General features: G+C 32.0%; 2 protein-coding genes across 5 annotated transcripts in view; one reads left to right on the plus strand and one right to left on the minus strand.

The window, feature by feature from the left end:
- LOC126735754 (uncharacterized) overlaps window positions 1-16,290 on the minus strand; it is a 119,893-nt gene that overhangs the window by 22,708 nt on the left and 80,895 nt on the right. The gene's annotated exons all lie outside the window — the stretch shown is intronic.
- Window positions 1-16,290, plus strand: part of LOC126735727 (phospholipase A1 VesT1.02-like) — a 76,185-nt gene that overhangs the window by 6,872 nt on the left and 53,023 nt on the right. For all 4 annotated transcript variants that reach the window (XM_050439823.1, XM_050439830.1, XM_050439817.1 and 1 more), the window contains exon 2: window positions 704-1,096. In XM_050439823.1, the coding sequence (XP_050295780.1) occupies window positions 916-1,096 (181 nt within the window). In that variant the 5' untranslated portion in view covers window positions 704-915. The remainder of the gene's footprint in view (window positions 1-703; window positions 1,097-16,290) is intronic.

Consider the following 16,290-nt stretch of genomic DNA (forward strand, 5'->3'; position numbering starts at 1 on the left):
TTAAAAATAATGGTAAGGAAAAATGTTCGCTTACAGTAAGGTTCTTGCCAAAATTTCCATTTGTCTCTTTCCTAAAGGTTAAGCCTAATTTCCTAAAGGAATCGATTTTTGTATTCCCAGGACCTAATCTATAGCTGTTCTCAATCCGGTGCTGAGCGGGTGGTTCTTGTTCTTTGAAGGTGTCTGCAGGTCTTCTTTCAGCTTCCAGGGATTGTAGCGGTCTTCAAACCGTAGAAACGGACCCAAATATGGCGATTTTTGTCCAATATTGGAAAGACCGAACTATGGACTGCACCAGTTATAGGACAACAACCAGCATTGCTTTTTTAAAAAACAAATTTATTGAGAACAGGGACTAACTAACTTAAAACTAACTTGATTGATAGATAATGACTACATTGATTGCTATGATAATTATTATTGCTCTTGTCTATTACATTATATTTATAGGTTCTAAAAATGATGACAATACAAACTAAGCTATTTCTAAATATAGTATGCAGGGTCGGCATAAGGTGGCCGGTTGGTACCCGTAACTCGCGTTACTAATCGTATAGGCATTGTTGCCATATATAACGAAAAGTAGTGAACCTTCAAAAAGTTTCTCTACCTCTTACCTTCATTTATAATAAATTATTTTTTGCTTTATATTTTCACCTATAGAGCAAAATATGGTCATACAAAATTTACATTTATATTACAGCCCTTTTATTGTTTAAAAAATAAAAGCGAGAGAATAAAGCAATAAAGAGACAATTGGTTGGCTATAAAAATATCTGCATACAATGAATTTTATAAAAGTTGGTCATTGTAAAACATAAACGTAATATGTATATGTGGACTATTCATTTATAAGACATTAATTATTTAATGGACAATTTAACCCAAAAAAGTTAACCGACAAAACGTTACACAATGAACATTGTCACTTTTTTGTTAAGTACCGGACTAAACTTATTGCATGTACCGTTTGCCGAGAATATCAGGGATGAAAGGAGCGGTGTTAGTGATAGTGATGAAATTTCCAGTTTATCGTTTTTTCCATTTTCGCTGATTAGGCATACGCCGGCATGCTCTACAGTTAATATACCATTAGGTGAGTATTTAAGACTTTTTTTTAAGAATAATAAACTGCTTTGTAATTCATAACTTTATCCTAAAACATACAGGGTGATTCAGAAAGGGGATAAGTCTGAACGAAGAATTTTTGACAAAACAACAGAGTAATTCATTCTTACTTTGATTACCTAATATTAAATAGATACCCTTTGTCAAAGAAAAATCGTAATTTTTTTACTTAATAAGATTTGATATAGGACCTCTAAATATATTGACCTTCGCATGGCTATTAATTAAAGTGGTTAAATTATGTATTTTTAATAGGATATATTTTAAAAAGAAATATATAATAAAGCAACATACCCAAAGTCGAGAAATAAATAAATATTATAAAAAAAAAATATATAAATAATAATATTTTAGAAAAATAGGTAAATTTTTACAAATGTATAATTGTTCTTTTGGCGTTAACTATACAAAATATGAAATTGTCCATTTAGTTATATGCAAAAAACACATTCATTTTACGTCTTTTTTTTCTTCCTTATAATTTGTTTTAAATATCTGCTAATTGTTTTGATCTTTCTATAAATAAATTTAGGTTTTATAGCTTTGATTTTAAATGCCTTTAATAATGATGTATAGGAAAATTTAATTTTATAGCAAAATTTTGTTAACCTATTTCTTTTCTCTTTTCAATAAATTTTCTGTGCATTTGACTTTTTTCTAAAGCCAGTAAAATTTCGGTTAAGTTGTGCAAAATAATTAATAAAAATGTCTTAGCATTCCCAATTAAGGACAGTACTACACCCGAACATAAAGGCAAGTGTTAAATTGATCGATAAAGTGTTAGGGTTTTATGGTACTGTTTACCTGCTATCTGCATCGCGGTAGTGCGACGTTGTCGCATGTTCGACGCCTTTATTCTTAGATGCTCGAACTAACAAATTTTTGAAATAATTTTGAAAATGGAGTGTGACATATGTAAAACGAAGGAAAGAAGGAAAGAATTTTTGAATGTGACGGATGCTTATCAAAAGTATGCATAAAATGTGCAAAATTGACTTCATCCGAAGTAAAAGTCTTGGAATTAAAAGGCAGCCGAGTCATGAAATTTTACTGTACCAGATGCACACAATTTGAAACAAATACACTACTGCAAAGAACTATTGAAGATAAAAATAATATAATATCAAGCAAGGATGAAATTATTGCTTTGCTTAGGAAGCAAATAAATGATATAGAAGCCAGGGATTCTCAAAAGATATCATACAGTTCTGCGGTCCAGCAAAATTTAAATATAAGCCAATCATCAAACTTGAATCCAAACAACATACCAAGCTTGCTGATCATACGTAATAAAATCCAAAGTACGAAAACCACCAAAGAAGCCAATAAGCCTGCAGATATTAAAGTTAGAATAAAAAATACTCGTGACATATCAAACGGAGGTGTAGTTATAAAATGCCACTCAAAACAGGACATTAAGAGACTGAAGAAGGATGCCGACAACAAGTTGAGTTACATTACATTGGTTACAAAGTCCAACTAACAAAAATGAGAAGACCTCAATTCAAAATTGTTGGTTTTAATAAAGATTTAAATTTGGAAAAAATTGAAAAATGTCTGCGTTACCAGAATGACTCCGTAAGGGACACTGATGATATTAACATAACATATATGCACACAAATAGAAAGTATGGAACCCGCACCATTTATGGAAATTGTAATGCTGCTCTATTTCACCGTCTACTTACGAATAAAAGGATCTAATTACAATAGCAGAGCTATCCTATCTATGAAGATGTAGGTGTTCAGCGCTGTTTCAGGTGTCAAGATTTCTTTCACAACAGCCAAAGGTGTACCTATGAACCATGCTGTGGATACTGTGGTGGTAAGCATGAATACCGCAATTGCACTAGATGGGAAAAACGCTGTATAAATTGTGAGAAGGCCAATACAAAATATGGGTATCAATATGATTCCAAACACGAAGCGAATGATTCAAACTGTCCAATCTACAAATTTCACCTTAATACACTGAAAAGTAAAATTGACTATTCTGGTTTTAATAGCTAACATTCAAAATGAAATTGCCATCTTGAATGAACTTGACCAATATGAAAAATCAATTCAGACTAGTAAAGACTGTAATGCAGCCTTGTTAATATTGCTTCAAAATTGTTAAATATTTTACATTTAAATATTCGCCGTATACAAAAAAACTTTGACAGTCTTATTACTTTTCTTTAGGCCTATGATCTCTCTTGTAACATTATTGTATTGAGCGAGTGTTGGAAAGTTTCTGATGTTCGCATGTTTTCTATCCCTGGCTAGAACGTTCATTATACCCATGGAAATTTTAATCAAAATGATGGCCTTGTAATTTTCACTAGAATTTCTGATAAATTTAAAATAAATGATTTAAGATTGCAAACATCGGGAATTTTTCTCAGTAAACTGTCTTTTACTATTAATAATGTTAGTTATGACATAACTTGCACGTACAGACCACCGTCTTCATCCATTCAACACTTTCTAAATGATTTTGAGGACTACTTACAGAATATTCCTATAAATGACATAGACATATTTTTGGGCAACATTAACATTGATATTCTAAAGAAAAATGACATAAATGTTAATAAGCATGTCACTTTTAAATTCTTATGGTTTTGAATCCACGGTAAATGGTTTTACTCGTGTGGGCCGGAATTCAGAATCATGCATAGATCACATGTTCATTAAAAACAACATAAAGAATAGATACCATATTGATTCGTATATTATGGAAGCTGATATAACAGACCACTATCCCATAGTTCTTAATATAAAGAAGAAATATAATATAAATAACTTTAACCCTAAAACTGTCACAAGAACTATTGAAAACATTAATTTACATATTTTTGAAAATTTAGTTAAGCGAGTAGATTGGCGAAGTATATCCGATATCGCGGACGTAGAGATGGCGGCACGTAAGTTTTCTGAGATTGTATCAAATATTATAAAAAATTCTACCGAACAGAAAGTAATTACTTTTAAAGAAAATAAAAAACTAAAACTATGGATAACGAATGGCATAATAAACTCGATAAAAACAAGGGACTCAATGAAAAAGAAAGGACTTTTGATATGATCCAAACTATGAAACTTTATATAAAAATTATAGAAATATTCTGAATAGGTTGATTACAATTTTAATATAAACTTTAAAACAAATTATAAAATAATTGCGGAAGCTACCGTTCAAAATAAACCAAAAACAAATGATGACATTCAGATTCAAAATGACAGGCATGAGCCATTTTCAAATAAAAAAGATATGGCTAATTAGTGTAATGAATATTTTAGTAATGTAGGTATCAAAATGCTTAGTAAAATTGAAACTCCAACAGATAAATTTAAGCTCCAGTATAGTGCTTTGTCATCTATGTTTTTGGCACCGGTTAATGATAAGGAACTCATCAGCTCTCTTAAGAACAATTGTGCAGCAGGTCCTGATAAAATTAGTTCTGTAATAATAAAGAAATTTCATTTATATTTTACTGAGCCTTTAAGACATATAATAAATTTGTCCTTTGAAGCTGGCCATGTACCATCTTATTTTAAAACAGCTATAGTCACCCCAATTTTTAAATCTGGTGATATACACCTTGTGAATAATTACCGCCTCATAAGCGTTATCAATAATTTCTCAAAAATCTTCGAAAAATGCTTAAAAATCAGACTTCAAAATTTTTTTAATGTAAATAACATTCTATCAGATAACCAATTTGGTTTTCGGAGGGGGGGGGGGTTCATCAACCGATGCAATTCTAGAATTTGCAAAAAAAGTAACAAATTGTCTGGATACTGGAACCAACTGTTTACACAACACTTTTGAATGTTCTAAATTCCTATGGGGTACGTGGGATCGCCTTGAAAGTGTTTTCTAGTTACTTGAGTGATAGGATACAGATGGTCAAAATTGATAAAACTCAAAGTGATCCTGTTAAAGTTCAGATTGATGTTCCTCAAGGTACTGTACTCGGCCCTTTGCTCTTCATAGCCTACATAAACTCTTTAACTGAACTAAAAATAAAAAACGCCAGTATTATATCGTACGCTGATGACACCGTTATCCTATTCAGGGGATCTTCGTGGTATGATGTTAAAGCTTTGGCCGAGGAAGGACTCACAAAGATTTTATGTTGGTTACAAACATTCAAACTAACTTTAAATATAACTAAAAAAAACTTTATCCCTTTCTCACTCACGTCTATAAATCGACCACATTTTATACCCGTAAAGCTGGGAGGAGGGTATATCGGGGAGGCTACCAAATAACTAGGTATAACAATTGATAGACATCTGAAATGGGACGCACGTATAACACGACTTGCTAACAATATTCGGAGACTTATTCCGAGATTTACTACACTCTAAGGCATATTTTAAGTAAAAAAATCTTACTAATGGTTTACAAGGCGCTGGTGGAATACTAAAGCATAATTTTAATGGCTATTTCGGTTCTCTTAGGTCTGGCACACTTTTTTTTTTAAAGGTAGTAAATTAAACTCTTTTTTTATTTCTAAACCAAATTCCTCCTTAACATTGCCAATCTTGCTTTTACCAACGTGTTAAAATTCCCCATGATTATATTGAGCCCATGTTTCTTTAGGTTTTTGGTTAATTCAATCAAATCTTAAGAATAACTTGTTCATCGCTGTCGGCGCATATATTTGTATAAAATTTGTATTTATTAGGCTCATGCATCTTTGAATCATAATTATTGTCTCATTGAGAAGTATGAAGTTGGTAACGTGCTGTTGAACCTCTTTCTTGATCATAATGCCCACATCTCTATGTGAATTCTGCGTAACGCCAGTGAAACGTTTCTTATGTTTCTAGCCTTATATAGAGTTCTGATATTTCATATTTCTATCCGGTTCAAAGTAGTATTTTCATTTCTATTCCTATTCTTGTTCCACCCGGGGATTGTTCACATACCTATTCTATTAAACAGATGACGGAGATGCAGAGTCCTTCCCTACTAATCATTGTGGATGTTCTTGACAATTTATAGTGTAATAGTTTCTTCTTGGTTTTCACACCGAAGTGCGCCGAAATAAAACTTGTATGATTGTCGTCTGTGCCAAGCCTTTAGGGAGGATTTCATCCATTTTCATGTATCTTCTGCATCATCTGCCGTTGGACATCCTAATCTCTTCCGTCTTTCGTATTGTTGTCCACTCCCGCATTGGAGGTCATACCACAAAACAAAAATGTAAAGAAAAGCGTGTTATGCCTAATGAACAGACAGAAATTCTGTGGACAGCTCTATTAATGTTATTGACAAGGACGGAGGCGATCATCTTGGGTGGCGTGTGGCGGGAAATTTAGAATAAGGTATGGAATTCCTATCTGGGGTGGTCTGTACGACAATTCCCTTAAACAACTAAACGTAGTTCAGAACTATATTATTGAAGTTATCTTAACCTTCCGGTACTAACGTGCGGACTGCGAGTCCGCATGGCCAAAAATTGGCCGGTATTTTCCGAAGAATTCCGAGTAGGCGGCTGTACCGCTCAGTACCTGTTACGATTGGGGGCTCCAATTTAGTGTTAAGTGGTAAACAGATTAGGGTGCTTCGTGTTGGAGTTAGGCTCTTATGCGGACTCTCACTCCGCACGTTAGTGTTTATGCTAATTGTTTAAGGTAACAATTTTTAATTAATTTCTACTTTTTGCAAATTAATAAACCTAAATATTCGATTGCAGTGGTTAATATGAATTACGAAAGGGAACAACAATATCTTGGCCAACTCTTCAATGAGGTTGCGACTGATAAGGAGCCATTTGATGACGACTCGAGTTTGCAGGATGATGATGAAGAGACTCAAGATCATAACACGGATGATGAGCAAGATATTACCCAAACAACATCTTGGATCTTCCAGATGAAATAATGGAAGAAGTGGCGCACGAAAAAGCTGTATATTACATTGGAAAAGATGGCCAAACCAAGTGAAGAAAGCATCCAGGAAATTCTCAGGTACGGACAAGCGCCCTAAATATTATCAAGTTTCTCCCTGGGATAAAGGGAAATGCAAAAGGGTTCAAATTTGCCGCAGAGATCTGGAGTCTATTTTTCACAAATGAAATGGTGCAAGTCATTGTTGATAATACAAATATCTACATTGGAATGTGCAATTTAAATCCAAACAACCGATCAGCAAGGTCCACAGACATTATTGAGTTGAAATCGCTTATAGGATTGCTTTATATATGTTCGATGTCAAAAAATAGTCGGGTAAATGCCTCCGACTTATTTAGAACAAATGGAACATCCATGGAAATATTTCTGTTCATTTGACAATGTCTTGGAAAAGATTCAGATTTTTGTTGCAGTATATTCGTTTTCATAATAAAAATACTAGAATAGAGAGACAAAAATATGACAAATTAGCACCGATCCGGGAGATCTTTGATTCAGTCAATTCTAATTTGTCTAAATATTTTTGTGTTTCCGAGCTCACAACACTGGATGAAATGAATGTTGGTAGCATTCCGAGGGAGATGCAGGTTTCGAGTATATATGCCCAATAAACCTAACCGATATGGTATCAAAATATATTCTTTAGTGGACGCAAAATTGTTTTACATTGCGAACATGGAAATTTATATTGGGCAACAACCGATTGGACCTTATAAAGTGCAAACTGATAATGTTTCCCTCCTTTCCTGTCTTTGTCTGTCACCCCATCTCAGGAAGCAGCAGAAACATTATTATGGACAATTTCTTTACCAGCATGGCTGTTGCTAACGCCCTTTCAACAAATCATAAACTCGATTCTTGATACTATTAGACAGAATAAAAGAGAACTTCCACTTGAATTTGTCCAACCTAGTAAACGACCCAACCAGACAAGCATGTTTGCATTTCAAGACAAAGCAACCATAGTATCGTATATTCCCAATAAAAATAAAAATGTGCTTATGTTGCCAACTATGCACCATAATGAAGACAAAATAGACCAAGAAACTGGAAAACCGCAAATAATAGTTGATTACAATCAAACTAAAGGTGGGGTTGATACAGTGGACAAGATGTGTGCGGCCTATGATTGTGCAAGAGCTACTCGTCGCTGGCCAATGGTTATATTTTTTATGCAACTTAATATAGCTGGAATAAACTTCTTCGTTATTTTCAAGAGCAATTCAAAATATGTGGATGATACACCTCGAAGCATATTTCTGGAGAATCTTGGTATGCAGTTACTAGACGGACACATACGACGAAGAGCTACTAATAATCGGATACCACGTACCATTAGACTTCGCCTTAGAGAACTTTTCCATTTACCACTGCAGGAAGAGTTCCCCAAACCAGAAACCGCAAACATAAAATGACGCTGCTTTTATTGTGATAAAAAGAAAAATAGACCAACGAGATTTAGCTGTGCATACTGTAACAAACTTATTTGTTTGGAACATGCCAACTACATATGTGGCTGGTGAAAGTGAAGAAGATTGACGATATTATTTTAGTCGGAGTTTAGGTTAAAAGTTTTATTCTTGTTTTTTGAAATGTAATCATCTTTTGTTTATGTTGAAAGTTTGTTAGAAGTTCTGTTTTTGTTTTTGATAATGATATGTTTCGATTCGGTGATTCTTACAATTTAAAAATTGTTATTTTTTATTAAAGATTTTCTAGGCTTTTGGATTTCAATAATTTACCTTCAAAATGTGTAAATATATTTATATTTGATGTGTTTATATATTTCCACCAACACTAATATAGTTATACACGATTTTTGATAATTTTTCACTGAAAAAAAGATATGCGGAGTGTGAGTCCAACGTTAGTATTTATGTCACATAAGTCCTCGTTAGTACCGGAAGGTTAAAGAAGAACAAAAGGTACTCAACATCTCTCTTGTATTCTAAAGATGTTCCAAATATTAGAACTGTGTATATTTATTCTGTGTGCCTACTTATTTATGCCAAGCCATCCTCTGCTGCAACAACGTCAATAAACATCTTGTTATACCAAGCAGTAATTCTAATATTAATTTAAGATTCTTTTATCACCTAGCCCCTAAGTTCTACAACTTGCTGCCTGTTAATATTAGGAACATACATAGAAAAAATATTTTTAAGCAACAATGTTTACATTTTATAGTTGAAAATTTAAATTTGTTTCTGGTCCTACTGTAGTTGTATTTTTATACTAAATATATTTAAACTAGTTTTTTCTTCTCATTTAAACATTTACTTAATTAAATTAGCTACTAATTTTAGAATGTTTAAATCTATATAGTGATTATAACTGCACATACAGATATTTATATCTAGGTGTAGTGTAGATATTAAGACAAATGTAATTAATTCTATAATTACCTATGTAATATATTGTAAATTATGTCAGTAATATATTCATATTTATCTGTCTTTGTTCGATATATTTCTTCGTTTTAAAAAAATATGAACTCTTATATCTTTTTGTCTCTTATACTCTTATGCATTTTTCAAATTTTTTATTTTTTTGTAATTAATTTAGTAGTTCTAAATAAAAAAAAATTATGCTTAACATTCAGCAATAAATAAACTAAATGCGTAGTCTACTACAAAGTAAAAAAAAATTTATATGCCATATTTTACAACATATAAGTACAGCTATAATAATATATAAAGCCAAAATTGCACATACTTGCTAGATAACACGTTATGCCTATCCCATAAATAAAAATGAGTTATAATTTAAAATTTGTAAGCATAAAGAAGGTTAATGAATTTAAAATTAGTACTCTTCTTTCCTCCACATCTACGGTATATAAAAATTTAATTAATATGTCATAAACTTAGAATTTGTAATAAAATAATGTATGAAATAAGCAACAAATAGATGCGATTTTAAGTATAGCTCGTGGAATTGCGAAATTGTGAGATAGATGATGGTTTAATTATTTTAAAGAATTAGAGCATGGTTTTTAGCATGGCACATGGCGTTTAATTTTTATTCTCTAGATAATATCTCGTTTTAATACATGAATTTTTTTGAAAAATATAAATATATTAAATTAATTGGTTAATGGATTAAATAAATTAATTAATTGGTTAATTGGTTAATTTTTAGTAAATATTTTAGGCACTGGGGGTAGCGAACGATGGACCCTATATTTTAAGTTTGGTTTTTTTACATGCCATATAATTATTTTTTAACAATACAGCACACATACCTTTTTTAAGTAAAATTGATTGATTTGAACATCCAGTGATTTTCTAAATTGTCATTTAGGCAAACTACTACATTAGGCAAATTTAAATTAGGTTCAATAGCATGAATGCAAAAAAATATTGCAGTACTCAAAAGGCCGTTCCTGTCTGTTAAAAGAAAGAAACAAATAATCTAAATAAACTACTTTAAAAAAAAATCTCCCAAAGCTGCTTCAGCCTTAAAAATCTCAGCCTAGGCAAAAAATAAATCCATCAAAGCCGTGTTGCCGGTCGGATAAAAGTATTTCTTTTAAAAAATATATGAACACCCATCGTATTCACCCGTCGTCTTTAGGGATCTCACGTCTTACGAGGGTTGCCCGGAGTACGCTCGATGTGTTTAATGAAATATTTGACGTGGGTAAACTCGAAAATTATTGCAGCACAATGGACACCTTTTCAGATTAATAAAAGGTTCTTATATATTATTAACGATTAATTAAAGAACTTAGAATAATATAAATTCAAGAAGACTTGATTTGCCGAGAAGTAAAAAATATATTAAAAACCTTCTCAAAAATTGAAATATGTTTTGTGGAGAAAGGTACTTTTGAGCTGGTTCAGCCATATCAGTTATTTGACCAATAAATCAGCCTCCTTGTGTTTTGCGGTATCTAAATTAAAAAAGAGGTAAATTTAAACGTGATTCCTCTTTATGTGCATGTATATATTATAATTCAACTCTATTGTTTCTTTTATTTATTGTTGTTTTTTCCCGATAACGGGTAATTTTTGTTTTATTTGGTGAACGTATATGTTTTTTGTAATGTTCTGTATCTGATGATGGCTGTTTACACAGCCGAAATGCTTAATACATTTAACTAAGTGACCTACATGCATTTTTCTTGGAGATAAAGACTTCCCCTATTTGTAATCTTTAATTCAACTCTGTTACAGTATAATCGTGTGGAGATCATCCTCGAAAATGAATAGACTATTCCTATTGCAAAATCATATATTACATAATTTTATTCAAAGGAGAACAACACAAACTCTCGGTCTCAAAAAATCCTTTTATTGTTAGAGTGGTGACACGTGTTTCGCTCCTAAGAGCATTATCAGACCTAAAAATAATGTAAACAAAACCAAATAAAATTACAAAAAGACCTTAAAGTAAAACGAAAAAGTACACCTCAAGAAGGTTAAAAAAACACGCCCGACTGGGTCAAATATACACACACACTGAACGGTAAAATATAAGTTTAAAAAACTGACGTCACAAATATATAAAAAACAATAACATAGAACTTGAATACAAGAAAATAATAAAAAAGTAAAAAGGAATTATATCGAGAGTTATAGAATACTATCGAGATTTGAACTTACAACCTTACAGCAAGACTTACCATTTGCTGCATTGGCCACACGGTTCATGCGATAGCTTGAAAAGAAAGGAGGGGACTACAAGATGTTATTAAAAATGAGTTCCGGCTCAAAATTGAACACGTCGTTAACGCAAGTCAAAACTGGACTCTTCTTTGCTCTAATCTCTAGCTTCTCTAGAAGATCCAGCTTTTTGCCCTTCTGGCAGTCATGAACCACTGCCATATTATTGGGGTAGAAAAAATTATGACCTGTTGACAATAAATGATTGGCAAATGCTAACTTGGTCTCGACAGTGTCGGTGGCTTTAAACTTGCTCACCAGACCTAGATATTCTTGTACTCTTGTTGAAATTTTCCTCCCGGACTGTCCCACATAAATCGCAGGGCAATCGGCACAATGCAAACTACGGAATTAGAAGTTTTAAAAGCGATTGAGATGTTAAAAGGTTTAAAGAATTTCGCCACCCCCTGGGAAATACCTCCAAAGTAAATTAAACATCTAAAATTTTTATTATTACGTTCTCTTTCCTCCTGATGCACAATGTGGTACGAAAGTTTGTGAACTTAAAATATTGTTTTTTGAAACTTGATAGACGGAAGTTATTATTAATTGCAATGGATTGTAATATATCGTAAACTTTTTTAAAGGCTACATTGGAGAGAGGTAAATTAAATAATATATAGAAGAGATCAAAGCAGCAAACTTGTGTTGGCCAGGAGAAAGGGAATTAAATTAGATAATATTATCCATAGCGGATGGTTTTCTGTACACTTCAAAAGTTATTCTATTGTTGTACCTAGTCAGAAGTAAATCCAAAAATGGTAAAGTCTTATTAACTTCTTTTTCCAAAGTAAAAATTATGTTACTGTGAAGAGAATTTACGAAATTCAAAAATCCCGTCAAATCATCGTCGTTTCCTCTCCAGACTAGAAAAATGTCATCGGCATTTCTTTTGTATGTAATTATAAATTTAAAAAACTTACTAACCATAATTTGATTTTCTAAATGGCTCATAAATACTTCGCTTAAGAAAGGTGAAAGGCATGAGACCATAGCGAGTCCTGCTTATTGCTTAAAAAACTTTCCATTAAATTTTAAAAAGTTTTGTTCCAAAACCAGGGATAAGAGACATACGAGGTTGTCTATAACTAACTTAGGGAGGTTGGTGGAGTTAAGCAAGTTTTCAACTAACGTTTTACATTTTGAGGCGGGTATGCTGGGAAAGAGATTTTTTACGTCCAGGGAAATCAAAATAGCTTTATCGGGTATATTAATATTTTTTACAAAATTTGCAAATTCTATTGAATTTTTGATCGAAAATTCATTTTGAAATCCTCTTATTATCCTGAGAGTAGTGTTAAGCCAAGAGGACCATCTATAGCAGGGCGAACTGACGAAAGAAACCACTGGCTTCATAGGAATACCTTCCTTATGTATTTTTGGTAAGCCGTACAGTGAGGGAGTTCTAGGGTTCATAGGGTATAGGTTGGCTTTATTGGACTCGAAATACTCTAAAGTTATGAGGCAACGGTCTAGACAGCTCTTAACTTGGTTAAAAAAGCTAGGAGTGGGATCTTTATTTATCGAAGCAAAATCATCGCCAGATAGAAATTCCGAAACTTTATCCACATAATCAGCGTTATTTATGACTACCAGACAAGCGTCTTTGTCTGCCTTAGTTATTAAGAGATTGTGTGTTTGAATTTTATTTTTAAGGGAATTTAAATGTCTTTTGTTAAAGTTAGGGGGTGTTCTATTTATTCCTTCTGAATTATTAAGAAAATTTATAATTCTAGCTCTAACTATATTTTTATTAGGTATATTGTTAGAATGAATTATATTCACAGCCTCCACTGCTAGGATTTCTTTAACATTTTTATTTATATTTTGGGTAAAATTAAATTTTAAGTTAAGGTTAAAGATATTTTCTTCTTCTTTGCTGAAAGATACATTAGTGAGGTTAAGAAAGCGTTTATGAAAAGAAAAACAGTTCTTACCCGACCCCTCCTGTTCTTCCAAGTTTACCATCACCAACATTTTCAGTTTCCTACTTAGTCTATTATCAGTATTTCTACCAAATATTTCTACGTCATCTCTACACTTGTAATCAAAAGAAGAAAACTCTATAAAGGATAACCTGAGACTTAAAGTAAAATATAGGTATTTCAGTCTAGAGTTAACTACATTAAGTGACCTATAATGTTGTTTAATCTTTTCCTTGATCCACGTCGTTTTTGCTAACTTTAGAGCTTTTTCGGATGCTGTTGTTTGTGTGGTGCACTTGATCTAATGAATTTAGGAGTTAGTTTCTGAGAAAGGCATCATTGTAGGAACCAACCTTTTCAAGCTATCGCATGAACGGTGTGGCCTAACGGTCACCGCAGCAAACGGTAACAGTCTTGCTGTAAGGTTGTAGGTTCAAATCTCGATAGTTCCTTTTTACTTTTTTATTATTTTCTTTTATTCAAGTTCTATGTTATTGTTTTTGATATATTTGTGACATCAGTTTTTTAAACTTATATTTTACCGTTCAGTGTGTGTGTATATTTGACCCAGTCGGGCGTGTTTTTTTAACCTTCTTGAGGTATACTTTTTCGTTTTACTTTAAGGTTTTTTGTAATTTTATTTGGTTTTGCTTACATTATTTTTAGGTCTGATGATGCTCTTAGGAGTGAAATACGTATCACCACTCTAACAATAAAAGAATTTTTTTAAGACCGAGACTTTGTGGTGTTCTCCTTTGATTTATTTATATCAGGGTCTCTTTGAGAATACGGAAGACTTCTTTCAATATATTACATGGTGCTGAGTTGAAATAACTCATGATGCTTCCTTATTTGTTAAGTTCAGTAGCATGTTATTTTCGTTATTTTTCTATAATTTACTGATAATCATTAGAAAACATGAAACTATTTTAAGAATAATGCTTATTTCAATAAACGAATGTAGACTCGTTCTAAATCGGACCTCAGCGTTCCATCACATTCATTTCGGGCAATTCAAACATATATACAAAGCATTTCGCTCCAACATTAAAAACACACAGAATTTGAATTTATATAAGAGAACTAACTGACTGAAAACATAAGGACTATTTCCTGACAACTTTTGGTTTTTAAAAAAATTCCATATGGGTACTACATTATACACAGATATTTAATACTATTACGAATAGAGATATCTAGGATTAAACGCGGTTAATAATTTTCTATATAATATAGAAAACCAACACAAACCGATAATATCATTACTGCAAAATCAAACCATTTCTTTGGACATTTCTTTGGACAAACTGGCAGCTTTTCACGCATTAATTCATAGACTCTTTACGATCCCTCTTTCACCTTTGGAATTCTTACAAGAACAGAACACTATCTATCAGATTGCAATTAACAATGGATAAAAAAAGTCTTTAATAGATAATTTGATTAGAAAAAAGTTCAATAAAATATTATTTCAGTCCCTCTCCAGTGAGCCCCTTGATCAGACCATCCATCCTTACCAACCTCCGAAATATGTAAAAATTTCCTTTATTGGTACGATTTCTTTAAGAATAGGTAATTTGCTTAATTAAGTCCATAGACAACAATATAAAAATTGTGTATAAGTCCTTTCAAAATATGAGAAGTCTTTGTTCAAGATTAAAAGACTTTGTAAGCCCATTAGAAGGCAGTGGCGTTTATCTTTTATCTTGCGACTCTTATCCAGCCAAATATGCTGGTCAAACCGGCAGAAATTTCAAGTTAAGAATTAAAGAACATATAAATTCTCTGAAGTCTGAAGTCGCCTAATGACAAAAGATCCGCCTTTGGATTACACCAAAGAGAAACAGGTTATTCATTTAATACAGACGACAATTTAAAAGTTTTGCATAATCTAAATAAAAGCAAAAAATTAAATATATTAGAAAATCTAGAAATACCAAAACTGGAAATAAATACAGAAGTTAATTAGTAGTTAATAGTCAGAACGAACCTATTACTGCCCACTATTGAGAAGCGGCCAAGATTGTAAATTTATTTAAGTAGCTCACCAGATTTCTGTGAATTTACTGTTTTTTAAAATGTTCTATTAACCGCGTTTAATCCTAGATGTCTCTTTTCATAATAGTGTACAATGTAGTACCCATATAGAATTTTTTTAAAAACCAAAATCTGTTATTGTTTGTAAAAACGATGTGATAAGATGTTTTTAGATTAATATATTGTAATGTAATGTGTGTGTCCTTAAAAGGTTAAAAAAATCTTTTTATGGACATTTTGTAATATCATGTAAGTTTTATTCTGTTTTTAATTAATTTATTAGTTTAATAACACCCTTTTATATTTTACTTTTACATAGTTTTCCCTTGACAATGGTTTAACAACCGAAACGCGTCGGGATTCTTGAAATAAAGATTGTTAAGTAAACAGGACCCTTCGTCTATTATTTTGCTTTGTTACCGTCAGTTTTGCAATTCTTTTTTTTTCTACTTTAAGCGTAGATTAGTTTTATTATATTTCAATGTGTTTTGTCGTATTTTATGACATTTTTTTATTTCATTGTTTCTGCTTTTCATTTTGTGAATTTTTGGAAATTACTTTATATCTAATGTTTGATTTGTCGAATAATTTCTTCATTATTTTAAGTTTTCATATTCGATTTT

Source organism: Anthonomus grandis, chromosome 1, assembly GCF_022605725.1.
Source record: "Anthonomus grandis grandis chromosome 1, icAntGran1.3, whole genome shotgun sequence".
Taxonomy (NCBI): domain Eukaryota; kingdom Metazoa; phylum Arthropoda; class Insecta; order Coleoptera; family Curculionidae; genus Anthonomus; species Anthonomus grandis.